The following is a 26,463-nucleotide window of genomic DNA, read 5'->3' on the forward strand; positions in this document are numbered from 1 at the left end:
TTTTTCATCATGGCCTGAAAGAGATGTCTCTGAGGCAGTGTACTTTTTTTTTTTTTGATAAAAGTTGCAGGGTACATGTGCAGGATGTGCAGGTTTGTTACATAGGTAAACATGTGCCGTGGTGGTTTGCTGTACCTACTAACCCATCACCTAGGTATTAAGCCCAGCATGCATTAGCTATTTTTCCGATGATCTCCCTCCCCTCGACCCCCACCACCCACAATGTACTTTTGAGGGCTGAGTAGCACAATATATAGTTTTTGTCATTTGTCGATTTTTCTACATTGAATTTATTTCATTCGCTTTCTGTAGTCTTGAACCTATCAGGGAGGTCTGAGTGGAAAAGAGTCCAAAATATGTTAATAGCCTTTAAAGAATGATGTCATTCCTTTAAATCTATAGCATATTTTCCTAGGGTTAGAGGGAAAAAATTAGTATAGTTTGGACATTCTTTCTCTTCTGTAATTACTGAGAACTTATTAACTTTTTCAATATACTGAGTTAGCCTTGCATTTTATTAGCAAATACTTGTTCTGCATTGATGTTCTTGATTTATTTTACAGCATGAAAATATAACCACTGCTGCCACAGAGATTATTGGAGCCATTTGCAAACATCTCTCTTGGTCAGCGTATATGTATTACTTGAAACATTTCATTCATGTCTTACAAACGGGACAGATCAATCAAAAACTGGGTGTCAGGTGTGGTCAAACTTCTTATTTTTGTTTTGTTTTTTAAATGTAATTTAAAAAATATTTTCTGAATTAGTCTCTGTAATCTCAATTTACTTTTATCTTGTATTAATAAGGTTATGCTAATACTTGTTAAAATTAAAAATACTAATAAAAATAATTTTAATGTTTATTAGTGTTTAAATTTCCTCTCCTTTTATAATCCAGTGATATTAATAATCAAATGAACATCTCTGTGTAATTTTTTTTTTAACAGTTTGCTAGTGATAGTGTTAGAAGCATTCCACTTTGACCACAAAACTCTTGAAGAACAAATGGGAAAAATTGAGAACGAAGAAAGTAAGTTTCTTAAACTTTCTTAAACAAGTTTTTCATCTTATTCTTGGATAGTGTATGATAATGAATTAAAGATGGTGATGTTCAACTTATTCCCTTTGTCTGCTCTTACTAGCAATGGACAGTTAATGAGTCAGGAGGGAGGCTAAAATAAATGGTTTAAGTATTCTTGGAAAACTTTATTTAACAAAAGAGAAGGCTAGTCTAAATTGTATTAGTGAAAAAATGTTAGCTGTAGATTATTTATATAGAAATCCAATTTTATCACTTTCTTTTTTTTTTTTTTTTTTTTTTTTTTTTTTTTGAGACGGAGTCTCGCTGTGTCTCCCAGGTTGGAGTGCAGTGGCGCGATCTCGGCTCACTGCAAGCTCCGCCTCCCAGGTTCATGCCATTCTCCTGCCTCAGCCTCCCAAGTAGCTGGGACTACAGGCGCCCGCCAACACGCCCGGCTAATTTTTTGTATTTTTAGTAGAAACGGGGTTTCACCGTGTTAGCCAAGATGGTCTCGATCTCCTGACCTCGTGATCCGCCCGTCTCGGCCTCCCAAAGTGCTAGGATTACAGGCGTGAGCCACCGCGCCCGGCCATTTTATCACTTTCTTTTGTGAAAAGAGCAGTACGCAATGAATGGAAAGAAAGTGTAAGAAAATAAGTAATTAAAAATTAAAGCAGCAATTGGTGAAAAATAAACTGGATACAATAGAAAAGATCAACAAAGCTAAAAATAAGTAAGTATTTGAAAAGATTATAAATTGGGCCAGGGACAGTGGCTTACAACTGTAATCCCAGCGACTTGGAAGGCTAAGGCAGAAGGATCAGTGGAGCCCAGGAGCTGGCTGCAGTGAGCTATGATCACCATAGCACCACTGCCTTCTAGCTTGGGTGACAGAGTGAGACCCTATGTCTAAAAAAAAAAAAGAAAATAAATTTTTTAAAGATTATAAATTGGCAAATGCCTGACAAGATTGATCTGTAAAAATAGAAGATGTAATAAACATTACTAGGAATTAAAAAGGGTCACAATTAAGTGAAAAGGTATCTTTGTATTTATAAATGTGAATACTTGGCTGAGATGTACAAATTCTTAGAAAAATATAATACAAAAACTGACTTTAGAAGAAAATAGAAAATCCAGATAGATTTCTAACTATTAAAGGAATTGAATGCACAGTTAGGTTGGGGCACGGTGGCTCACACCTGTAATCCCAGCACTTTTGGGAGGCCTACGCAGGTGGATCACTTGAGGCCAGGAGGTCGAGACTAGCCTGGTCAACATAGTGAAACCCTGTCTCTACTAAATATACAAAAAATTAGCTGGATATGGTGGTGCACACTTGTAATCTCAACTGCTCAGGAGGCTAAGGCATGAGAACTGCTTGAACCCAGGAGGCAGATGTTGCGGTAAGCTGAGATGTCACTACTGTACTCCAGCCTGGGTGACACAGCAAGACTCTGTCTAAAAAAAAAAGAAAAGAAAAAGAAATTCAATCTGCAGTTAGTCGTCTGATGAAAACACCAGGCACAGATTGTTTTATGGCTAAGTTTTACCAAACATTCAAGGGGTAGATCATTTCAGCCTATACCAGCTATTTCAGATGATTGGAAAAGAGGAATTCCCACTAACTTGTAAAATTGTTGTAATCGCATACCAGAAACTGACAAAGACTCTGGGCAGTTGGCTGTCATTAGGATTTTCATGCTCATGAAGGGAGGTGCTTTATTTGGTTAAGATGTTCCTGCCCCGCAAGCCTCCCAGTGTGTTCCCCAATTACCCTGTACTTGCAGTTCTGTGTTCTTTTATAATCGGCAGTTTATTTGTCTCTCTTTAAACTCTAAACTGTGAGAAAGCAAAACCCATGGCCCTCTCATTTACTGCTCTTTCCTCAGCACTTACCTTGCCTGCCCACAGTTGCTGATTAGATATTTTTTATCGGAAGTTGGATGTTGGTGGGAAAAACTGCTTACCACAACTGTGTGGTTTCATTATTTGCTTTAAGGTGACTTTTGTTGTTTATTAAACATAGATACAATTGAAGCAATTGAGTTACCAGAACCTGAGGCCATGGAATTAGAGCGTGTGGATGAGGAAGAGAAGGAATATACATGCAAGAGTTTGTCAGACAGCGGACAACCGGGAACCCCTGATCCAGCTGACTCTGGAGGAACATCAGCTAAAGAATCCGAGTGTATCACAAAGCCTGTCTCTTTCCTTCCTCAAAACAAGGAAGAAATAGAGAGAACAATTAAAAATATCCAAGGAACCATAACCGGGGATATTCTCCCCAGGCTACATAAATGCCTTGCATCTACGGTAATAACTTTATTCGGGGTCCAGCAGGTCTGTGTGAATTCTGGTGTTGGTGGGGCCCTGTCACACTGAGGCTCTTGGTGATTACTGATTGATTTCAGCTTTTAGATTTCCTTTTATCTCAACACTTCACAATTCACCCCTCTACTCTTATCTCTTCAGCTTCAGGCTTATCCTGCTGCAACTAAGCAGTAACGCTCCTTCTTTATGATTTTGATAGGGTAGATAAATGCTTTTCCATCTCCAAAGTAGTTATTAAGAGACTCCCATGTCCCAAAAAGGTTATTAAAAATTAGAATGTTTCCATTTTCTACTTTTTGGTCAGTTCTGCACTATTCAAAATTCATCTTTCCTAGTTAACAGGGATAACATTCAGCAGTGCATTCTCATGAAGCCAGCCTTTCCTTCCTGCTCAGGGTGAAACACGGGTTGGCCAACTATGGCTCAGGGACTAAATCTAGCCTGTGGCCTGTTTTTATGTGGCTTTATTGGAACACAGTTATCCACTTGTTTACGTAGTGTTTAGTACTGCCTTTTCATCACAACAGCAGAGTTGAGAAACTTCAACAGAGCCCATAAAGCCACAAATACTATATGGCCTTGTTCAGAAAAATTTTGCTAACTCCTGGTATAAAATATTGATTTATATTTTGTATATTTGTAAATATTTATTTATATTTTGTATATTTGTAATACAAATTTATATATTTGTAAATAAACCTTTATTTGAGGCCCTGTATTTATTATATACTAACAGTGTCACTCACACAGTTGACAGTTCCCACTGACACACGTTTTATATGAGTTTCCTATACTTGACAGCAGTCTTAACCCACATTGGTGAAAATCTGGCTTTATTTTTTTCTCATGGCTTCTTCGAAAAGTAGAACATTCTTACACCTGTTATTTTGATAATTTTTAGAGGGTTATCCTCAAATTGGATATTTGGTTTGTTTTTAAATAAACTTAGAAATGGGCTTAAGATCTATAGAAAGAGCTGTTTTTCTTTTCTTTCTTTTTCTTTTTGAGATGGACTTTCCCTCTTGTTGCCCAGGCTGGAGTGCAGTGGCACGATCTCGGCTCACCACAACCTCCGCCTCCCAGGTTCAAGCAATTCTTCTGCCTCAGCCTCCCAAGTAGCTGGGATTACAGGCATGCACCACCATGCCCGGCTAATTTTGTATTTTTAGTAGAGACGGGGTTTCTCCAGGTTGGTCAGGATGGTCTCAAACTCCCGATCTCAGGTGATCCGCCCACCTCGGCTTCCCAAAGTGCTGGGATTACAGGCATGAGCCGCCGCACCCAGCCTTTTCTTTCTTCTTTTTATGATCATCCATCCTTCTAGAAAAACTTGCCTTTCAAATACAAAGTTGCAGTGTTGGTAGATCACTGATCCATTTATTTTCATTTTAGCTTAACCTAAATTTTTCTTACAGACTAAAAGGGAAGAAGAACACAAGCTTGTCAAGTCAAAGGTTGTGAATGATGAGGAAGTCGTTCGAGTTCCATTAGCTTTTGCCATGGTTAAACTAATGCAGTCCCTTCCACAAGAAGTTATGGAAGCTAATCTGCCAAGGTATGTTTTTTAACAAATTAGAAGTTTAGTGAAACTCAAAAATTGGTTCTTTTCTTCCTTACTTTTGAGTCTCTTTTGTCAGGAAGAGGAAAAAGTACTGTCATAACTTGCTGTGGTTTCGAATCTTAACAGGAAAATTTGAGTTACGAGTAATTAAGAGACTAAAGGATATGTGTATGTTTAATTGCTTCTGTTTATTTGATTAGTCATTTTTCAACTTCTCATTTTCTAGTATTTTGCTGAAAGTGTGTGCCCTACTCAAGAACAGAGCCCAAGAAATCAGAGACATTGCACGCAGCACTCTTGCGAAAATAATAGAGGATCTTGGTGTGCACTTCCTCCAATATGTTTTAAAAGAATTACAGACTACTCTTGTCCGTGGATACCAGGTAAATTGCATCTTGTGCTTTATATTCAAGTTGTATTGGAGTTAAAATATTTGCAGCTTGAACATTGTAAGTTATGGAACTTCGGGCCTGTCTTTAATAAATTTGATCCACTGAAACACTGAGCAGTAATATTCAAAAGTTTCCAATTAGTATTAAGGAAATCTGTTGTTTAAATAGTTCCTATATCTGATTTTTAAAAGATGCTTATAGGCCTGGGTTACATGACCTATCTTTTTCTCTCAAATTACTTCATATCAAGTTTTATATTCTCGGAGTTCTTAATATAATTCTTTTGGGATGTGTATTGACTATTATCACTGGTGTGAATGATAAAGAACATACACATCTGTTTAAGAGTTGGAATATAAAATGTAAATTACAAAATAAGGGGCTGGGTGCAGTGGCTTATGCCTGTATACCCAGCACTTTAGGAGGCCAAGACGGGAGGATCACTTTAGGCCAGGAGTTCAAGACCAGCCTGGTTAACATAGTGAGACCTTTTCCCTACAAAAACTAATAATAAAAATAGCCAAGTTTGGTGGCACACGTTTGTGGTCCCAGCTACTCAGGAGGCTGAGGTGGGAGGATTGCTTGAGCCTGGAAGGTCAAGGCTGCAGTGAGCTGTGATCGTGCCACAGAACTCCAGCCTGGGCTGCAGAGTGAAACCCTGTCTCAAAAAATAAAATAAGAGCGCCAAGTGGAATATACAGCACTCCAAGTAGTTATGTGGTATCTAGCCCCTCGCTGCTCCAAGCATGGCACCTGGACAGACAGTATCAGCAGCATCTGGGGGGTTGTGAGAAATGTAGGATTTAAAGGTCCTACACCTGACCCTACAGAAACTGCATTTTCATATGATCCCTGGGTGATTTAAAGTTTGAGGAACGCTGCAGCTTCTTTTCAAGTAAGCAGCCATGTTACTTGTTGGGGTGGGGATGAAGAATGATGCTCAAAGAAAACAATTTTGGTACAGTCTACATGATTAAGACTCCTGGTAGTTAGCTTTACTTTGTACATCCTAGTTTGTTGATGGGTAAGGTTCCTAGTCTACAGACTGTAAGTCTAACACACTAAGAAATGTCATATTCATTTAGACTATCTTTCTTTGTATAGATTTTTAGTAGTTGCTCTATCGATTACCATATATTTCAATAGTCTACTGAGAATCAGTATTTTACCAATTCAAGTGGAATGTAGAAACCATATCACCCTGTATGGCCCTTTGCCCTTCACCCTTTGTATTTTAGCTCTTTATGTATTAACGTCTCCGTACATTGAAAACTTCATTAGGCAATGTTATAATTTTTGCTTATAATTGTCAAACAAGTTTTAAGCACTCAAGAGGAGAGTAGTCTGTTCTACCTAGATATTTACTATTTCTGCTGTTCTTCCTTCATTTCTGAATTTCCACACTTCTTTCTAATATCATTTTGCCGTAGTCTAGAGGGTGTCCTTTAGCAATGCGGTGGAGCAGGCATGGTGGGAACAGATTCTGTTAGTTTTCTTTCTTCTATGAATGTCTTCCTTTTACCTTCATTCCTGAAACATATTGTTGCTGGATATATAATTTCACTTTAACAGTTCTTTCTTTTTAGCTGTTTAGTTCTTTCCTTTAAAAATATTGTTCTATTTCCTTCCAGCCTTTGTTTTCTTTTCTTTTTTTTCCCACATCAGGCAGATAATGCCCAACTGTTGTAACAAGGTTGAGGGAGACATATCTCACACATAAACACAGAAACCCAACCATCACACTTAGAGATTATGAAGCATCCCTTCCTACCTTTCTGATGAGTTATTTAATTTGTTGTCCCCCTCTTACTAATGTGCTGTTTTTCTCAGGCTGCTTTAAAGACTTTATCGTTATTTTTCAGCAGTTTGATCATGATGTGTCTAAGTGTGGATTTCTTTGGTTTACTCTGGTTGGCATTTTCTGAGCTTCTTGACCAAATTTGAAGACTTCGGCCAGTATTTCTTTGTTTTTTTGTTTTGTTGTCTTTTGTTTCTGGAGACAGAGTCCTGCTCTGTTGCTCAGGCTGGAGTGCACTGCGATCTTGGCTTACTGCAACCTCCACTTCTCGGGTTCAAGCAGTTCTCATGCCTCAGCCTCCGAAGTAGCTGGGATTACAGGCATGAGCCACCATGCCCAGCTAATTTTTTTGTATTTTTAGTAGAGATGGGGTTTCACCGTGTTACCCAGGCTGGTCTCAAATTCCTGGCCTCAAGAGATCTGCCTGCCTTGGCCTCCCAAAATGCTGGGATTACAGGCGTGAGCGACTGCACCCAGCCCCAGTATTTTTTAAAGTAAATTTCCTGCAGTGCACTCTTTCTCCTCTCCTGGGACTCCAGTGAAATGAATGTTTATTTTTCTCCCACTGGTTCCTGAGGCTGTGTGTGTGTGTGTGTATGTATGTGTGTGTGTGTGTGTGTGTGTGTGTGTGTGTATATATATGTGTATATATATATATATATATATATATATATATATATATATATATATATAGCTCTTCTTCCACTCTGTTTAGGTTGATAATTTCTTTCAGTCTATCTGCAGCTTCACTGACTCTTCCCTCTTTCATATCTTTCTGCAGTTGAGCTCATCCAATGAGTTTCTTATTTCAGTTTTTGGGTTTTTCAGTTCTAAAATTTTCATTTATTTTTTTCTTTAGATCTTCTGTTTCTTTGCTGACACTTAATTTTTGCATTTGTTTCAGTCTTTCAGCTAGAAAACTGGGGCTTTATTTTTCCCACTCTGCCATGTGCCTCCTGCAGCTGTGCCCATGTCAGGGGCCAAGCAATGGCAGCACAGAAAGAGAAAAGCAACTAGACTAGGCCAACCCTCTCAGAACTGTAGTTCCAATGAATGGAGAGGAAGCTTCCCCTCCCAGAGTTGTAGCTCCTGCCCTTCCCTGTTTCAAGGCCACTGCCACCACCACAGCATTGCGAGACATGGTATATTGAGAACTGGACATACAAGGAGGAATACATCTCTGTTCTTGAGGATTCATGCACACATTTTTAAGGAACACCTGAGGCGTTTAAATGAGTAGCCCTTTTTTTCTCTAACCATCTGTTCTTCAAGTCTATCCCATTATTAGTTAAAATAACTAAATTAGAGTTGAGAGAACAACTGATTTCAGCTTTAGTGTTAATCATGTAGACTGTACCAAAATTGTTCTCTTCGAGCATCACTCGTCATCCTCACCTCCACCAAAAGGATTTTTTACAGTTACAGGAAAGTTGGGCACAGTGGTGTGTACCTTTAGTGCCAGCAACTCAGGTGGCCGAAGTGGGAGGTGAACACCTTGAGCCCAGGGTGTTCAAAACCAGCATGATAACATAGCAAGACCCTGTCTCAAAATATGTATGTTAATTTCACAGCAAACATTTCAAATACAGGTGCTTTTTGACTTTTATGATGAGACAGTGTCCCAATAAATCCATCATAAAGTTGAAAAATCATAGATCAAAACATTGTAAGTCAGGAACCGTCTATATATAAAAGTACTTAAAGATCACAAGTAGGGGCTGAATGCTGTGGCTCACACCTGTAATCCTAGCACTTTGGAAAGCTGAGGTGGGCAGATCACTTGAGGTCAGGAGTTCAAGACCAGCCTGGCCAACATGCTGAAACCCTGTCTCTACTAAAAAATATCTGTATATAAAAATTGGCATGGTGGCACATGCCTGTAATCCCAGCTACTCGGAAGGCTGAGGCATAAGAATTTCTTGAACCCGGGAGGCAGAGGTTGCAGTGAGCTGAGATCGCACCACTGCACTCCAGCCTGGGTGACAGAGCAAGACTCTGCCTCCAAAAAAAATAAAAGATCACAAGAAGGTACATAAGAAACTATGCGTTTAAGACCCAGTCTACGTTTTGACAACTAAATGTTTCCTTAGCCTATAACCATTATCTGATATTTACCTTGTTAATTTCACAGCACTAGAAGCAGCATAAAGAATTCAAAAAGCTTGAGAGGCAGGATAACCTGTTGTGGAGCCTGGGACTCTGGTTTCTAATCTTCACTCCACCAGTTCCTACCTATGACCTCTTTGTGCCTCAGCTTCCTCATCTAAAAACTGCTGATGATGTAGTACCTACTCCATAGATTGGATGAGTGAGGCTTAAATGATTTAATACATGTAAGGTATTAATATAGTACCTACCCTGTAGTAAGCTCTCAGAAAACATCAGCTTGATTTTTGTTGGGTGCAAAAACTTGTTTCCTTCATAATATTTTATTTACAAGCTTTGATTACATTCAACATGGGCAAGCTCCTTAATTCACAGGTTGGTCTTCTTTCTTTAAAGTTCAGGACTCTTGGCCAGGCATGGTGGCTCACTCCTGTAATCGCTGCACTTAGGGAGGCTGAGGCAGGCAAATCACCTGTGGTCAGGAGTTCGAGATCAGCCTGGCCAACATGATGAAACCCTATCTTTACTAAAAATACAAAAAAATTAGCCAGGCATGGTGCCGGGTGACTGTAATCCTAGCTACTCGGGAGGCTGAGACAGAAGAATCTCTTAAACTCGGGAGACGAAGGTTGCAGTGAGCCAAGATCGCACCATTGCACTCCAGCCTGGGCTACAAGAGCAACACTCTGTCTCAAAAATAAATAAATAAATAAATAAATAAATAAATAAATAAATAAAAATAAAGTTCAAGACTCTTGTGCCTTTCTTTATAAATCACTGGCCTGGTTTAGTCACAACAATAGATCCTAAGAATGGTAGTGGGTTTCTGAACACCTTTGGTACAAAGTGATCATTTGGTTACAAGATTTTAGATAGTGAAATAACTATGTGTCATTTGTCGAAGCTTCTCCTGGCAATAAAAGACTTATAAACTCTGGGTGTTCTCTTTGCAGTGCTTCCTAGATCTTATGTTTTCCTAGTGTGACATTGTTAATATTCATGTTGTTGCTGTGTGTCTCATGTTAGGTCCATGTGCTGACTTTCACCGTTCACATGCTGCTGCAAGGCCTCACCAATAAGCTGCAGGTCGGAGATTTGGACTCTTGTTTAGATATAATGATTGAGGTAAGACTTACAGAAACGAATTCTAATTTTTTTTTAAGTGGGCCAACGACACAAAAAAATCAATTCACCAAATAAGAAATAATAATAGCCCATAAAAATGAAAATAATGTAACACCTCATCTTTTAGATTAGCAGAGGTTTAAAGAGCTAAGACTAAAGCGAGATGGGTACTCTGTCACTGCAAGGAGGTCATAAATTGATATGATCTTTCCGGAAAGTAAGTTGCCATTTTGTATCAAGAGCTTTTGAAATGAGAAAAGATTTTCAGTCACATCTAAGAATCTATTTTTAAGAAAGAAGTTATGTTCACAGGAGCTTTATTTATAATACAGTCGGAAATTAATAATAACTTTTAAAATTGGGCCGGGCACTGTGGCTCATGCCTGTAAACCCAGCACTTTGGGAGGCTGAGGTGGGCAGATCACTTGAGTCCAGGAGTTTGAAACCAGCCTTGCCAACATGGTGAAACCCCGTCTCTAACAAAAATACAAAAACTAGCCAGGCATGGTGGTGTGCACCTGTAATCCCAGCTACCCAGGAGGCTGAAGCAGGAGAATCCCCTGAACCTGGGCTGTGGAGGTTGCAGTGAGCACAGACCGCGCCACTGCACTTCAGCCTGGGCGACAGAGTGAGACTCTGTCTCAAAAAAACAAAACAAAACAAAACAAAATTGGATAGTGTGCTAATTTGGAGGCTACCATTGTGAAGATAATAAATTTGCCACATAACCTTTTGTTCATTTGTTTTAAAATGTAGACACTAACATTTTGAATCTCAATTTAAATATTTACATTAGGCCAGGCACAATGGCTCACACCTGTAATCCCAGCACTTTGGGATGCTGAAGTGGGTGGATGACTTGAGACCAGGAGTTTGAGACCAGCCTGTGCTACATGGTGAAACCCCGTCTCTGCTAAAAATACAAAACTTAGTCAGGTGGGGTGGCACATGCCTGTGATCCCAGCTACTTAGGAGGCTGAGACACAAGAATTGCTTGAACCCAGGAGCTGGAGGTTGCAATGAGCTGAGATCATGCCACTGCACTCCAGCCTGGGTGCCAGAGTGGGACTCTGTCTCAAAAAATAAGGTAATTAATTAGACTAATAATTAGATTGCAAATATTTGTAATTTATAATTAGAATGTAAATAATTAATTAGATTGCAAATATTCTGAGAACTTCTTGAAGGGAAATTAAGCTACTCTTTGGTACATCAAAAAAGAAGTAACTGTGTAAAGTCATACAATTATATATGTACATCTGTGAAGGATTTTTCTTTGTTTCCCGTTAGTATCACCTTTAAGTGTTTCTTATGTGTTTGTTTTTTTAGTAATTGGTCCCTAAATTGCATTGAAAACAAGTGCATTCTAAAAGAAATTTCTTCCATCTAATTTGAGTCCAGTCCAACTTGCATTTCTTTGATTTGGACATACCAGGGCCTTTTTTCAGTGACTGCTTATGTTGGCATATCTTGCTGAGTGCATATAATTGCCATTTGTCCTTTTTCTTCCAAAGATTTTTAACCATGAGTTGTTTGGTGCTGTTGCTGAAGAGAAGGAAGTAAAGCAGATCCTCTCCAAAGTCATGGAAGCACGAAGAAGCAAAAGTTACGACTCTTATGAAATCCTCGGCAAGTTTGTAGGAAAAGATCAGGTTACAAAACTCATCCTTCCATTAAAAGAGGTAAGGACGTAAATGCAATTCAGGAGATCACAGCTTTACAATCTCATGAGTTCCTAAAAGGAACCATGTGGGGCAAACTGAAACACTGTTCTTGATCACCCATGATTTCCTTTGGTGATAGGGCCCCAGGACCATATGGCCAGTGAGTGAATGCTTTGATTCAAAAATCATAGTCCCCTATGTAAACCATGAGATGAGAAAGAAAAGCAACAAGAATTGAGTGCAGGTGAATATTATAGCTGGGTCAAGTCAGCAGCTAAGAACATGAGGAAATCCAGAGGCACACAAGCCGCATAGTGCTTATCTTTGAGGTTGAGGTTGTGAGTAACATTTCCTTATATGTTATGTCCATGTTTGAAATTTTATTAAGAATTTGTTTTAGGCCAAGCATGGTGGCTCACACCTGTAATTCCAGCAATTTGGAAAGCCAAGGCGGGAGGAATTGCTTGAGCCCAGGAGTTTGAGACCAGCCTGGGTAACATAGCAAGACCCTGTCTCTATTTAAAAATGTATATTTACATTTACAAAAAAATTCATTTTAGTTAGGAGTAAATATATATTAGAAAGCCTTTGGACAAATTGCCACTTCCAGGTTGCCAAGAGGAAGAAAACTGGCATTTATTGACATATTATATTCTAAGCACTGCTACATTATCTCTCCTAATCTGCACACCCTGTGAGATTGATGGTACTTCCATTTTACGAATAAGAAAATTCAGGCTTGGAAAGGTAGAAAGGAACATGGTTAAAGAGAAAAGTCAGGGTTTAGGGTTTAGTTCCAGATCTTTCTGATCCAAGTTCACATTCCTACCATGGTTTCATTCTGCCTCCTGAAGATCAGGGAATGTAATTTACCCACCTTCCTATTGATTTCTGTGCCTGTTGCAGAGGTGAACATCCAGTAAATGTTATTAATTTATTAGTTTTGTGTATTAAAACTAGAGCAAAGAGCACTATCTATTGACATGAATTACATTAGGTCTAAATGTTCTGGTGCTAGATGAACTCCATAATTACTCCTAGAATGCATTTAGTTTTATCTGAGCCTTATCTAAGAATGTTAGATGCATTTTCAGGATGAAAAAGAGTCAACAGAGCACATATATCCGTGATGTATATTACAAAGTCCCTCCAAGGTATTGAGCGTTAATACCATGTCTCATGCAAGATAATAGCTCTGAAGCACCAAGTATTTCCTGAGGTTGCTGATCCTGGTTCCCATTAGGTTCCTCTGATTTGGCCCAATAATTGATATCAGACCCTGAGGCTTGGCCGTAGTAGCACTTCATTCTCGTGGTTTTCTATGAGGAGTGAATACATTTTGTTGATTGTGTGTGTGTGTGTGTGTGTGTGTTGTGTGTGTGTCTGTGTGTTTGCCTCTAAGTCACCCCTGTTAATGTACCAGGAGAGTTGATGTTAACTTAGAAGTCTCATATCTCTGGCATTGTGCCCTGAGGCCTCACCAGCAGAGAACAGGGAGGGAGTGGAGGAAACCCCGAGGCTCACAAGCCTGCACAGTGGTTCTTCCTGGGATTGAGATTATAGTTAACTTTCACCTTATATGTTATATCTGTGTTTGAAATTATATTAAGAATGCTTTTTAATTAGGAGAAAGCCAAATGTATGTTAGAAAGCTAATATAGAAAAGAAAACTGCCATTATGACAAATCAAAATGCATTTCTGTGTCATCTCAGCATGACATTTATGTTTTGCCTTTAGATCTTACAAAATACCACGAGTTTGAAACTGGCCCGGAAGGTTCATGAAACTTTACGCCGAATCACAGTGGGATTAATTGTAAATCAGGAAATGACAGCTGAATCCATTCTATTACTCAGTTATGGTTTGATCAGTGAAAATCTTCCCCTGTTAACAGAGAAAGAAAAGTAAGTTGGAAAAAAAACAAACCGTCATTTAGGTCTCTGCATCTGATAAGCCATTCTGTGGGTTGCTTTAATAATTTGCTTTAGTAAAAAATAAAATTATATCCACCTGAGTTCTCAGATGGTACTTTATGGTGTGATACATTTCAACATGAGATTTTCTCATAAATGAGGTAGCAGTGACAACAGCCAATTATTTTGGCATTTCCCTGATACCATTTTTTAAAAAGATTTATTGATTCAAAGATAGGATAGATTTTAAATCTGTATCTTGTATTCTGATTAAACAGAGATTGAGACCTTAAAAGATTTTAAAATATCTTATAGGCTGGGCACAGTGGCTCATGCCTGTAATCCCAGCACTTTGGGAGGCTGAGGAGGGCAGATCACCTGAGGTCAGGAGTTTAAGACCAGCCTGGCCAACTTGGTGAAACCCCGTTCTCTACTAAAAACACAAAAATTAGCCAGGCATGGTGCTGGGCACCTGTAATCCCAGCTACACAGGAGGCTGAGGCAGGAGAATCACTTGAACCCGGGAGGCGGAGGTTGGAGTGAGCCGAGATCGCGCCATTGTACTCCAGGCTGGGCAACAGAGCGAGACTGTCTCAAAAAACAAAATCTTATACATTAGTAAACTTCATTTTGGTCTTGCTTCTATGGTCTAAGAGAGACTCGTTGGCATTTATTTTCAGAAATCAAACAAGGGAGTATCCTGCTGTTGATCCTAATATAAATATGTTGTCCTAGTAACCTTAATCAACAGCCTAATAATCTCTTCTGTGTCTCATGGTTTGGGGGTTCGGGGAGGGGGCAGAACCCAAGCAAATGGCACATTATTTAGTGCTGGGCTCTCATCACTTTAGAAGGGCCACTCTAACTTCTTGGAATGCAGCTGACAGTGTTCTTTACCCTCTTCTCATGCCACGTGATTGACAGAAATCCAGTAGCCCCAGCACCAGATCCACGTCTACCACCCCAGAGCTGCCTTCTGCTTCCCCCAACTCCAGTTCGAGGTGGACAGAAAGCTGTTGTGAGCAGGAAAACCAACATGCACATATTTATTGAGTCCGGGCTTCGGGTAAGAATTAACCTTAAAATGAGACTTGCTACTTTCAGGGAGTCTGCACCTTTTAATCTTCTGTTGAATTTCTAGTACTGCTCACTTCCATTGGAAATGCCTTACTGTAAATACATTTTAGATTTTTTTTTACAGGTGCATTGGTCCATTTACTATTTATCTCTTGCAGCACTTACATTGAAGATGTAACTATCCCAGAATTAATGATTCTGCTCTAATATGTATTAAGGTCTTACTGATGCTTTGCCCATGAGTCCCTCTGAACTACTTTGAATTTTTTTAAGAGATGGTGAGTGGCCAGACATGGTGGCTCACACCCATAATCCCAGCACTTTGGGAGGCTAAGGCAGGAGGATCACTTGAGGAGAGGAGTCTGAAACCAGCCTGGGCAATATAGCAAGACTCTATCTCTACAAAAAAAAAATATTTTTTAATTAGCCAGGCATGATGGCACGTACCTGTAGTCCTAGTTACTCAGGAGGCTAAGGTGGGAGAATCACTTGAGCCCAGGAGTTTGAGGCTGCAGTGAGCTATTAACGCACCACTGCACTCCAATATGGACAATATAGTGAGACCCTGTCTCTAAAAAAATAAAAATAAAAATAAAATAAAAGATGGTGAGCTTTTAAAAGCATAAATCTAATCATTTCCTTTTTAAAACCCTTCATTGACTCGCATTTTTCTAACACACGTTCCAGCCACCCTGGCTTCCCTTCCCATCTAGAAAGTCACCATACTCTTTCCTGCCCTAGGAACTCACTGCCCACTCTTTGCTCTACAAAGATTCCCACAGAACTCTCAAAGCACCCTACCTGTACACATCATCATTTCCTTAGAGTCTGGCTAAGATCCATCAAGACAGAGACCATGTCCATCCTGGTTATTGCCATATCCTGCGTACTGAGCCAGTGCCTGGAATCACAGTAGATGCTGAGAAAATTGACTGGTAAACAGTGGTAGCATCTCAGCTGCACAGCGAGCTCTCACTTTGACTTACTGAGACCCTCCCAGGCAGTTTGTCATTCCTTAAAAATTTTTTATCATTTTTAATAGAAGTATCTTAACATTTCTTGCTTTTCTCTAAACATCATTTCACATTTACCTAACTCATCTGGTCTAATGGGCAACTAATGTGAAATACCTGTTTGAACTCTCTTAGCTGCTGCATCTGAGTCTGAAGGCTTCCAAGATCAAGTCTTCAGGTGAACATGTCCTGGAAATGCTGGATCCTTTTGTGTCTCTCCTCATAGACTGCCTGGGCTCCATGGATGTAAAGGTAAGCATCGGTTTGCACTCTGCATTGGAGCATTTATTTCTTCAGAAGATCTATGTTTTGCAGAATACCTAATGGTTGTATTTGGGCTCAAGCTTTATGAGATGATTGAGGTTTTTTTGTTTGGTTGGTGGATTTTTTGGGTTTTTTGGGGGTTTGGGGTTTTTTTTTTTTGAGACAGAGTGTCGCTTTGTCACCTAGGCTGGAGTGTAGTGGTGCAATCTTGACTCATTGCAACCTCCACCTCCTAGGTTCAAAGGATTCTCCTGCCTCAGTCTTGCCTCAGCCTCCCAAGTAGCGGGGACTACAGACGCACACCACCACACCCGGCTAACTTTTGTATTTTTAGTAGACACGGGGTTTCATCTTGTTGGCCAGACTGGTCTCCAACCCCTGACCTCAGATGATCCGCCCTCCTTGGCCTCCTAAAATGCTGGGATTATGGGCATGAGCCACCGTGCCCGGCCGAGATTATTGAGTTTTTAAAGAGATTTATGACATCGTGAACCACCACTATTTGCTACATTAAATCGCTTCTCAATTTACTAATTCTATAAATTTGGATAGCCTTTAACAGTTCTAAAAGCCCTCCTAGGTACCTTAAGTATTTCACTGGATCCTCACAACTTCATGAGGGTGAATGATTTTGTCCCCTTACCAATCATCATCATCATCACCTTTGTCACTATTACTGCTCAGTGCTATGAATCCCAAGAACATTATTTCTGATCCTCACAACCAACCCTGAGGCATATATTCTTACTATTTATGTTTTATAAATGAGAAAATTAGGGCGAGGGCCTAGGTACAGATCTAGGCTATGAACCTAGGTGCCGAGAGGTTAAGTAACATCTCTAGAGTCAAACAGGTAATCAGTTGCAGAGCTGGGATGTAAGCCAAGGTCTTTCCGACTCCCAAGCTCGCTCTTCTGTGTCTTAATCCAGCCCACTGAAGAGCTCTCAACAGCCAGAGCAGCATGGGTGTTATTAGATGGAGCTGAACTAGCTGATCCCGGTGCTTTCAAAGGTTTGGCCTTAGAGGTTCAGGGATCTCAGCACACTTTTTCCATATCTTTTGCCATAGTACTTAACTATATTAAATGATAGTCAATTGTTCCCGTGCCTAATTTCTGAGTTAACTGTCTGCTGCATAAATGCAGAGATGGTATCCTTTTTATCTTTGTATTTATAATACCCAGTAGAGTGCCTTGTATACCTAATTCAAGCTTAGTAAGAGTAGATTACATTAAAGTACCATTCTAGAAAACAGAAAAGTCATTTAAGATGTATTTTTCCAAAAAAATTGTAAAATTGACCAACCTATCCAAATCATATAACCTCCATAAACCCCTATAAGTAGGTTAAAAATATGGCCGGGCATGGTGGCTCAGGCCTATGACCCCAGCACTTGGGAGGCTGAGGCAGGAGGATTGCTTGAGCCCAGGAGTTCAAGACCAGCCCAAAAATGTTTAAACAAAGATTAAATTGTAGAAAGAATATGGTGCCTTTTGTTATTTCCTCATGATCTACCATCATAAGGATCCATTGTTATGGATAAGCAATAAATTCTTCTACAACCAGGAATTGTAAATGTCTTTATCTTCTTATATTTTGGGCACAGTTCTTCCAGAGTGGGCTGCGCTTAGCATCTTATTTATTCAGCACAGTCATTTAAAGAGTCTGCATAGCCTCAGGTGCTGCATAGTTGGATTCGGTCACATCACAAGTTGGTGGTGTTTTGTTTTGTTTTTTTCAGGTGATCACAGGTGCTTTACAGTGCCTCATCTGGGTCTTGAGGTTCCCGCTACCTTCCATAGAAACAAAAGCAGAGCAGCTGACAAAACACCTCTTCCTTCTGCTGAAGGACTATGCAAAGCTCGGGGCCGCCAGGGGCCAGAACTTCCACCTTGTGGTCAATTGTTTCAAGGTGAGATGTCTTCACTTGCACTTGGAAAAAGCCAGGATGGAGCCGGATGCAGTGGCTCGTACCTATAATCCCAGCACTTTGGGAGGCTGAGGTGGAAGGATTACTTGAGCCTAAGAGTTCAAGACCAGCTGGGTCAGCATAACGAGACCCCGTGTCTACATTAAAAAAAAAAAAAATTAGCTGGGCATGGTGATGTGTACCTGTAGTCCCAGCTACTTGGGATGCTGAGGCAGGAGCATCACTTGACGGGAGTTAGAGGCTGCAGTGAGCTATGATCACATCACTGCACTCCAGCCTGGGTGACAGAGCGAGACCCTGACTCATAAAAAGCTAGAACCAGGATTAACATCAAAGTTAGTTTTCCCCATTGGCCTTTGTGGTTATGGCCAAAATTTTTTCCAGAGTAATTTGCCAAGGCTAGAGGGCTGGCACCCTGTGTGGAAAAGCATACTTGTGTGTTGTGTTAAGTCCTTGTCATTTCACTGGATCCCAACTGTGGGATGTGCTGGCTGTTAACATCACTATTGTAACTTGCAGTGTGTGACCATACTTGTCAAGAAAGTCAAGTCTTACCAGATAACTGAAAAACAGCTCCAAGTTCTACTGGCCTATGCTGAGGAGGACATTTATGATACTTCAAGACAAGCCACTGCCTTTGGTCTTCTGAAGGTATGGTGTCACCAGAATGTTGACTGTTATGGTTTATGAGTTTCACAGCAGATATTTTGAACACATAGATCATAGTGTTTTGACTAGCCGTAGACTTCTGAAATTGAGTAATTTGTAAAGATTATTATGATTTTGGTGGGTCAATTACAGGCGAACATTTGCTTATGAAAAATGTTTAAATGTGAGCTCTGTATTAACATTTCCAGGGAATTCTGTACAAATACAGGTATTCTGTTTTTATTTATATGTTTTTCTTCTTAGTGTAGTAAAATGTACATAACATAAAACTCACCATTTTAAAAAATTCACTATTTTTACCCATTTGAAGTGTATGTTTAAGTGTTGTGTGTTCTTTGTGCTTAAGTGTGTATCCTTTTTCTTTTGAAGATACTTTCTTGTGTTTGAAAATGTCCTGTGGTTGCTTTAGCATCAAATCTGCTTCCACGCATCTGCAGCAAAACACATGAAATGAGAATGTCTTTTCCTTTTGTATCTTAGGCAATTTTATCAAGAAAGCTGTTGGTCCCAGAAATCGATGACGTCATGCGGAAAGTATCCAAGTTGGCAGTCTCTGCACAAAGTGAACCTGCCAGGGTCCAGTGCAGACAGGTTTGTAGAGAGCACTTATCCCCATAGCAAGGGCTGGGCCCTGCCGCATCTTTGTGGCAGAGGTGTCAACATTGGCTGAATTCTGAAGACTACCTTGTGTCGTATTGTTGCTTTATGCTGAGACTTGGGCGTCCTGGTGCAGGTGGTCAGGGGAGGCTTTTCTGGGGACTGACAGGCAGGCCAAAATTTGAAGGAAGAAAAAGGCTTAGCTTTCAAGGTGAGGGGGCAGTAGAGGCTTGAGGTGAGTGAGAGCTTAGCTTGGTTGAGGAGCTCAACACAGGTAAGTGAATTGAGGGGTGGGGAGCCAGGTTGGGCAGGACCTTGTGGTCTTGTTAAAGATTTGGGGCTTTGTTCTTTTTTTTTTTTTTTTGAGACTTAGTCTCACTCTGTCGCCAGGCTGGAGTGCAGTGGCGTGATCTCGGCTCACTGCCACCTCCACCTCCCAGGTTCAAGTGATTCTCCTGCCTCAGCCTCCTGAGTAGCTGGGACTACAGGCATGCACCACCACGCCCAGCTAATTTTTGTATTTTTAGTAGAGATGAGGTTTCACCATGTTGGCCAGGATGGTCTTGATCTCTTGACCTCGTGATCCACCCACCTTGGCCTCCCAAAGTGCTGGGATTACAGGCGTGAGCCATGGTGCCTGGTGGGGCTTTGTTCTAAGAATAGCAAGGAGCTATTTAAATCCTTAGGGAGAGGAGTGACAGGATCAGGTTTATATCTATACATCTGTCAATCTCTAATTTTATGAGCACATACTGTGCCCAAAGAGGTGGAAAGGTCTAAGTTGGAAATAGGAACTCAGGGTTGCAGGTGGGTTTGGGCTGCTGAGGAGGCCAGGGTGGAAGGGAAGATGCATGTCTCTGGAAATAATTGCTTGGCCACTATTAGGAAGAAGAAGGGTCAGCTGCTATTAAGCACTAGCTGTGTGCCTAGCACTTTAAATGCATGACCTCTGTTTACAGGTACCCTTCAGAAGAAACGGTATCCCCATTTTACCGCGAGGGAAAGGCAGGCCTTGGAAACTTGAATGATGTCGCTTAGTTCTCACAGTTTATTAATAAAGGAGGCTAGATACCATAGTGGTTTGAAAGTGCAGCCTTTGGACACAGACTAGGCATGGAATTCTGGCAGTGTCACATGAACAAGTTTCTTATTGTCTCGGCCAACTTCATTCCCTTCAACTAGAAAATGGGCTATTATCACGAACTTCTTAAGGGAATGATGAGATTTAACTGAGAAACACTTAACGCAGTGCTTGGCACATAGAGGGTTTTTAGTAAATGCATTAGTTATTATTATCAGTATTGATATTATCACTATGTTGTTATTCTTGTTGAAGGGGAGATACCAGATTGGACCACAGTCCATACTGTGGTACACCTGTCACCACCTGTCACAGAGAGATCAGCTTCCAACCTGTGGGCTTAGATTTGAAGTCTTAAACCAGTGCCAGTGGCAGGCCAGGGCTTGCCTCTGTCAGGCACATAGGGCAGGACCAGATAAATGGTGGGAGAAATGAAGGGTCACAGTTGCTATTGACTTCATAGGCAGATTTAGCTGGAGTGCATTGGAAAGCCTGATTGATTGCCATTCTGTAAAGTTTTTATAACCTACCAGTGAGTTCCAGAAAGCAGCTTAGGAAACAGCAGTACTAGAGCTGAGATCCAAATAATCATCTGTGTGACTTTTGTTCCTAGGTTTTTCTGAAATATATTCTTGACTATCCCCTGGGTGACAAATTGAGACCAAACTTGGAATTCATGCTCGCTCAACTGAAGTAAGCTTAAGCTGTTAACTACACAGGGGCGGAGGGTAGTTTCTTCTTTCCCTTTAACATGGCGGCTGTCTTAAAAAGGATGGGGCCTAAGTATAATGGTACATTCTCTGAGCATACTGTTATATGACTCATTGACTTGATAATCAGACACTGTGCTTGGCTTCATATAGCCGTTCTCTGAGTTGCTTTTCAATCTAGTTTAACCGTTGATTGTCATAAGAGTCCACTTAGGAGAATGTTGAAATCTGACACACTTACATTTAAAACTGTACAATGATAGCTTAACGGATACATACAAGCATTAAAATTAGGAAAGCAGAGCATTTTCCATTTTTTTAAGAAGTAAACTGACACCTTGATACAATATTTTCATTTTTAAAATAATTATTTGTAAATTTAGAAGATACTAACAAATCCACCTAATGTCTTTCCCCTAGTTACGAACATGAGACCGGGAGAGAGTCCACCTTGGAAATGATCGCCTATCTCTTTGACACGTTCCCTCAGGTACTGTGACCCCAGAGATAAGCCCCACGACTCCTGGAAGTCCTCAGTCCCCCTTTGCTAGAGCATCTGTAGGAATTCCATTCTGAGTGCTCGCACGTGCCTCTTTTCTTTTAGGGGCTGCTCCATGAGAACTGTGGAATGTTCTTTATCCCTCTTTGTCTAATGACGATCAATGATGACTCTGCCACGTGCAAAAAGATGGCATCCATGACAATCAAGTCCCTACTTGGTAAAATCAGCCTCGAGAAAAAAGATTGGCTGTTTGATATGGTTACCACTTGGTTTGGAGCAAAAAAGGTATGCATTGCTTTTAGTCACAGTTCAGTGACAAGTCCTAGCTTTGGGGATCATAGTTTAAGTAAGAATATATGTCATACACTGTTGAATTGGTTTTTTTCCCAAATAGTGTTATTTTTGTCTGATTATGCAAATAGTATATTCTTAAAGTTTCCCAAAGTGTAAGAAGTTATAGAAAGTAATATAAAAATCACCCGTATTCCTACTACGTTATTGTTAGGAAAGTATTCCACTACATGAATGTAACATAATTTACTTAACCAGCTCCTAATGATGAATACCTTTGTTTCCAATTTTGCATATTTGATTACTGAAATGTAATTTTTATCCTTTTATCCACTTGGTACCTCTGCCACCATCATTGTTGGCCCATCTTTGTGAAACATAAACAACATGTGCCCTGTGTTAATGAGTAACTTGTTGCATACCCACTTAATGTGGGGTGGGCATGAGACTTCTTTCCATTTCCTTTTAATTAAAAATGGAAAAAAAAATTAAAGTATTCACTGGATAATAATAATGCCTCTTTTTAAAATGTTATTCTTGAGTGTAAAAATTTCCCCACATTTTGTATATTGGCCATCAAAGCTCCATAATTTACTGATTTCTGGCATCAGAAAGAAATGTTTATTTTCTCTGAATGTTGAGGACAAAATAATGCCCACCTTTATTTTACAGTTTCAGTAAAGGCCTCCCAAGTTCTCTTGACATTGTCTTGTGGTTTATTTTTGGTAGCGCTTAAATAGACAACTTGCTGCCCTGATCTGTGGCTTGTTTGTGGAAAGTGAAGGAGTTGATTTTGAGAAAAGACTTGGAACTGTCCTTCCTGTGATTGAAAAGGAAATTGATCCTGAAAACTTTAAAGATGTAAGTAATTTGCTAGGGAATAAAACTTTTCTAACTTATAGTTTTACTTGAGGTGATGTAGCTAACAGATTAGATATCAGCTTATAGGTTAAATATTTACATTTATAGCTATAGCTATTTATAGCTAATCAATTAAATATTTGTGTTCAAACAGTGTCCTTTATCATAAAAGCAAAAATTCAGTGTAATTGGAACTTTTTAAAATGAGCATTATAGCCAGGCATGGTAGCGCATGCCTGTATTTCCACCTTTTCAGGAGGCTGAGGCAGGGGGACCGTGCCACTGTACTCCAGCCTGGCTAACAGAGCAAGACCCTGACTCAAAAAAAAAATGGGGGGTTGGGGGATTAAAGTTAAAGTATCTTCATGGTATATGAAGATCAAAGGTTCTCAACTCAGGCGATTTTACCCCCCCCAGGTGACATTTGGCAATGTCTGGAAACATTTTTGATTGTCACAACTGGAGGGTGGAGGTGCTACTGGGATCTAGAGCATAGAGGAGCAGGGATGCTGGTAACATCCTACAGTGCACATGGCAGCCCCCACAGGAAAGGATCATCTGGCCCACAATGTCAGGAGTGCCGAGGGAGGTTCAGAAACGGGTGGATTGACGTGCTGGAGTAAAATTGTCCATCAGATACTTTCAGATTGTTGTTTTCATTGATTTACATCCGTCTTGTTTTTAGATCATGGAAGAAACTGAAGAAAAAGCTGCAGATCGCCTTCTGTTTAGTTTTCTTACACTGATAACTAAACTTATCAAGGAATGTAATATTATTCAGTTTACCAAACCCGCTGAGACGTTGAGTAAAATCTGGAGTAAGTATTTCCTTTTTTATTTAAATCAAACACATTTGTTGTCATAGAATTACTGAAAGTAGATTTCAGAAATTTGAATATGAATACTTCAGAAAGTATACAATGTCAGGAAAAGAGTCCATGAGAAAAAACTTAAAAGGTTCTATCAGAGTGATCACAGTGAAAATGTTCCCTTCTGAAAAAAAAAGTATCTATGATTTCATAAGTAATACCTTTCAAAGTCCTGTTTGGTACTTAATAATTTCAGATATGTGTCTCTTTTTTTCCTATTTATTTATTTTCCCTCAGGTACAACTGACAAGTAAAAACTGTATATATTTATGGTGTACAATGTATTATTTTGATGTATGTACTTGTGGTCTGTATTTCCATCCAGTCTTTCTTTTTGTTCAGTAGGCATAGGGTTTTTTTGAGAGGTTGCTTAGTTCCATATAAACTTTGATATGCTGTTTGTACCTAAGTAAGCATATTACTATCTATAAGACACCTAGTAGATATCCTTTTAAATAGCTATATAGTAGTCCATTATGTACATATGCCATTATTTACTAAATGATTTCACAAGTTGTCACACAGTTGCACATCACCTAACAATAGAGATACATTCTGAGAAATATATTGTTATGCGATTTTGTTGTTTGAACTTCATAACAGTATACTTAGACAAATCTAGATGGTATAGCCTATTACACCCCTAGACTATATGGTCCAGCCTGTTGCTAAAAACCTTTACAGCATGTACTGTACTGAACACCGTAGGCATTCGTAACAGGGTCATTGTGAATCTAAACACAGCCAAAAATAGAAAGGGTACAGTAAAAATACAGTGTGTATTTTTTTTTAATGAGTAGTGCCAAACTGTTTTATAATCTTATGGAACCACTTTTTTGTTTGTTTGTTTGTTTTTGAGACAGTGTCTCACTCTGTCACCCAGACTGGAGTGCAATGGCATGATCTCAGCACACTGCAACCTCCTCCACCTTCCGGACTCAAGTGATTCTTCCGCCTCAGCCTCCCAAGTAGCTGGGATTACAGGCACATGCTACCACACCGGCTAATTTTTGTATTTTTGTAGAGATGGGGTTTCACCATGTTGGCCAGGCTGGTCTTGAACTCCTGACCTCAGGTGATCTACCCGCCTCGACCTCCCAAAGTGCTGGGATTACAGGTGTGAGCCACCACACCCGGCTAATTTTTGTATTTCTGTAGAGATGGGTTTCACCATGTTAGCCAGGCTGGTCTTGAACTCCTGACCTCAGGTGATCCACCTGCCTCAGCCTCCCAAAGTGCTGGGATTACAGGCATGAGCCACTGTGCCCAGCCGGGACCACGTCTTATGTGGTCTGTTGTTAACTGAAATAAAGTATTCACCTGGTTTAAGAGCCAGAACTCAGATTTGTGAGAAATAACAAGGTTACTGTATGTATGACCTTCTCAGGTGTGGCTTCATTGCAACATGGCCAGATTATTACAAAGATTCATGTAGATCAAAAGTAAAAACATGTCTATGAAATATAGCAGCAAAGACTAAAACTGAGATATGACATGGTTAATCCATCCTGTTCCCCAAAACCCACATTATAAAACTTTTTTTTTTTAGATGGAGTCTCACTCTGTCGCCAGCCTGGAGTGCAGTTGTGTGATCTCAGCTCACTGCAACCTTTGCCTCCCGGGTTCAAGTGATTCTTCTGCCTCAGCCTCCTGAGTAGCTGGGACTACAGGCGCGTGCCACCATGCCCAGCTAATTTTTGTATTTTTTAGTAGAGACAGGTTTTCACCGTGTTGGCCAGGATGGTCTCCATCTCTTGACCTCGTGATCCACCTGCCTCGGCCTCCCAAAGTGCTGGGATTACAGGCATGAGGCACTGCACCCAGCCTAAAACTTTTTTTTCTTTTCTTTTTCCTTTACACAGAGGGGAGATACAGCAGGGAAGGGGAAGTTTGGGTCTCAATGGAGTGGTGGTCACTGGAGAGGGGTCACACTCAACGCCAAGGTTTCTTCAAAGATAATTTTTAGACCATTAGTGTAGTCAGACTTTTAATTTGCGTATTTAGCATGCCCATCTTCCATTATATGTTTAAGTCCTTTACCAGCATTGGGAAATAAGATTAATACTGTCTGTGCTGCCTCCTAAGAACTTTGTTGATGGTTAAATGAGATCATATTCATGAAAATGTTAGGGTCTCAGCTGGGCATGGAGGCTCATGCCTGTCATCCCAGCACTTTGGGAGGCTGAGGCTTGCAGATTGCTTAAGCTCAGGAGTTCGAGACCAGCATGGGCAACATGGTGAAACCCCATCTCTATAAAAAGTAACTTTCTGAGTGTGGTGTATGGAGAATGGCCACGTAGCCAAATGCTGAAGAATTAAGAGTTTGAAGGTCAGATCAAGCTAGGGCCCAGGCCTGGCTCTGCCTGTTATAGCTTAGCATGTCACACAGCCTTTCTGGAACACTGGTTTCTTCATCTGTAAGATGGAAATTATAATTCCAATGTCACAGAATTGTTATGAGGTCTAAATGAGATAATACATGTAACACAATTAGCCCTGTCCCTGGCATATAGAAAACCTTCAGTAAGTAAATGATAGCTTTACAGGCAGCTACTTGGAGCCACCAATTCTGCTGATTAGAAACAAGCCTGTACCTATATACATACTTACATTACTCACTTTAGAAAATGTAACTGTTGGCCAGGCGCAGTGGCTCACACCTGTAATCCCAGCACTTTGGAA

The 26,463-nt window shown here is 40.2% G+C and overlaps 2 protein-coding genes and 1 non-coding gene across 4 annotated transcripts in view; 1 reads left to right on the forward strand and 2 right to left on the reverse strand.

The window, feature by feature from the left end:
• The window catches only part of UTP20 (UTP20 small subunit processome component), a 107,887-nt gene that overhangs the window by 73,279 nt on the left and 8,145 nt on the right, over window positions 1–26,463 (forward strand). For both annotated transcript variants that reach the window (XM_016924041.4, XM_016924043.4), the window contains 18 exons: window positions 564–703; window positions 951–1,033; window positions 3,054–3,340; window positions 4,774–4,913; window positions 5,146–5,302; window positions 10,242–10,340; window positions 11,855–12,022; window positions 13,743–13,909; window positions 14,843–14,984; window positions 16,144–16,260; window positions 18,013–18,183; window positions 18,721–18,852; window positions 19,351–19,461; window positions 21,162–21,241; window positions 21,679–21,748; window positions 21,863–22,045; window positions 22,781–22,912; window positions 23,598–23,730. In XM_016924041.4, the coding sequence (XP_016779530.4) occupies window positions 564–703; window positions 951–1,033; window positions 3,054–3,340; window positions 4,774–4,913; window positions 5,146–5,302; window positions 10,242–10,340; window positions 11,855–12,022; window positions 13,743–13,909; window positions 14,843–14,984; window positions 16,144–16,260; window positions 18,013–18,183; window positions 18,721–18,852; window positions 19,351–19,461; window positions 21,162–21,241; window positions 21,679–21,748; window positions 21,863–22,045; window positions 22,781–22,912; window positions 23,598–23,730 (2,512 nt within the window). The remainder of the gene's footprint in view (window positions 1–563; window positions 704–950; window positions 1,034–3,053; window positions 3,341–4,773; window positions 4,914–5,145; window positions 5,303–10,241; window positions 10,341–11,854; window positions 12,023–13,742; window positions 13,910–14,842; window positions 14,985–16,143; window positions 16,261–18,012; window positions 18,184–18,720; window positions 18,853–19,350; window positions 19,462–21,161; window positions 21,242–21,678; window positions 21,749–21,862; window positions 22,046–22,780; window positions 22,913–23,597; window positions 23,731–26,463) is intronic.
• Window positions 6,971–7,072, reverse strand: LOC112205181 (small nucleolar RNA U13). The gene has a single exon (XR_002939025.1). It is a non-coding gene; the product is annotated as a small nucleolar RNA U13 (small nucleolar RNA).
• Window positions 13,697–26,463, reverse strand: part of ARL1 (ADP ribosylation factor like GTPase 1) — a 42,945-nt gene continuing 30,178 nt past the window's right edge. Inside the window, exon 6 of the mRNA XM_016924044.4 lies at window positions 13,697–13,889. Coding sequence (XP_016779533.1) covers window positions 13,862–13,889 — 28 coding nt within the window. The 3' untranslated portion in view covers window positions 13,697–13,861. The remainder of the gene's footprint in view (window positions 13,890–26,463) is intronic.

Source organism: Pan troglodytes, chromosome 10 (assembly GCF_028858775.2).
Source record: "Pan troglodytes isolate AG18354 chromosome 10, NHGRI_mPanTro3-v2.0_pri, whole genome shotgun sequence".
NCBI classification, from domain to species: Eukaryota; Metazoa; Chordata; class Mammalia; order Primates; family Hominidae; genus Pan; species Pan troglodytes.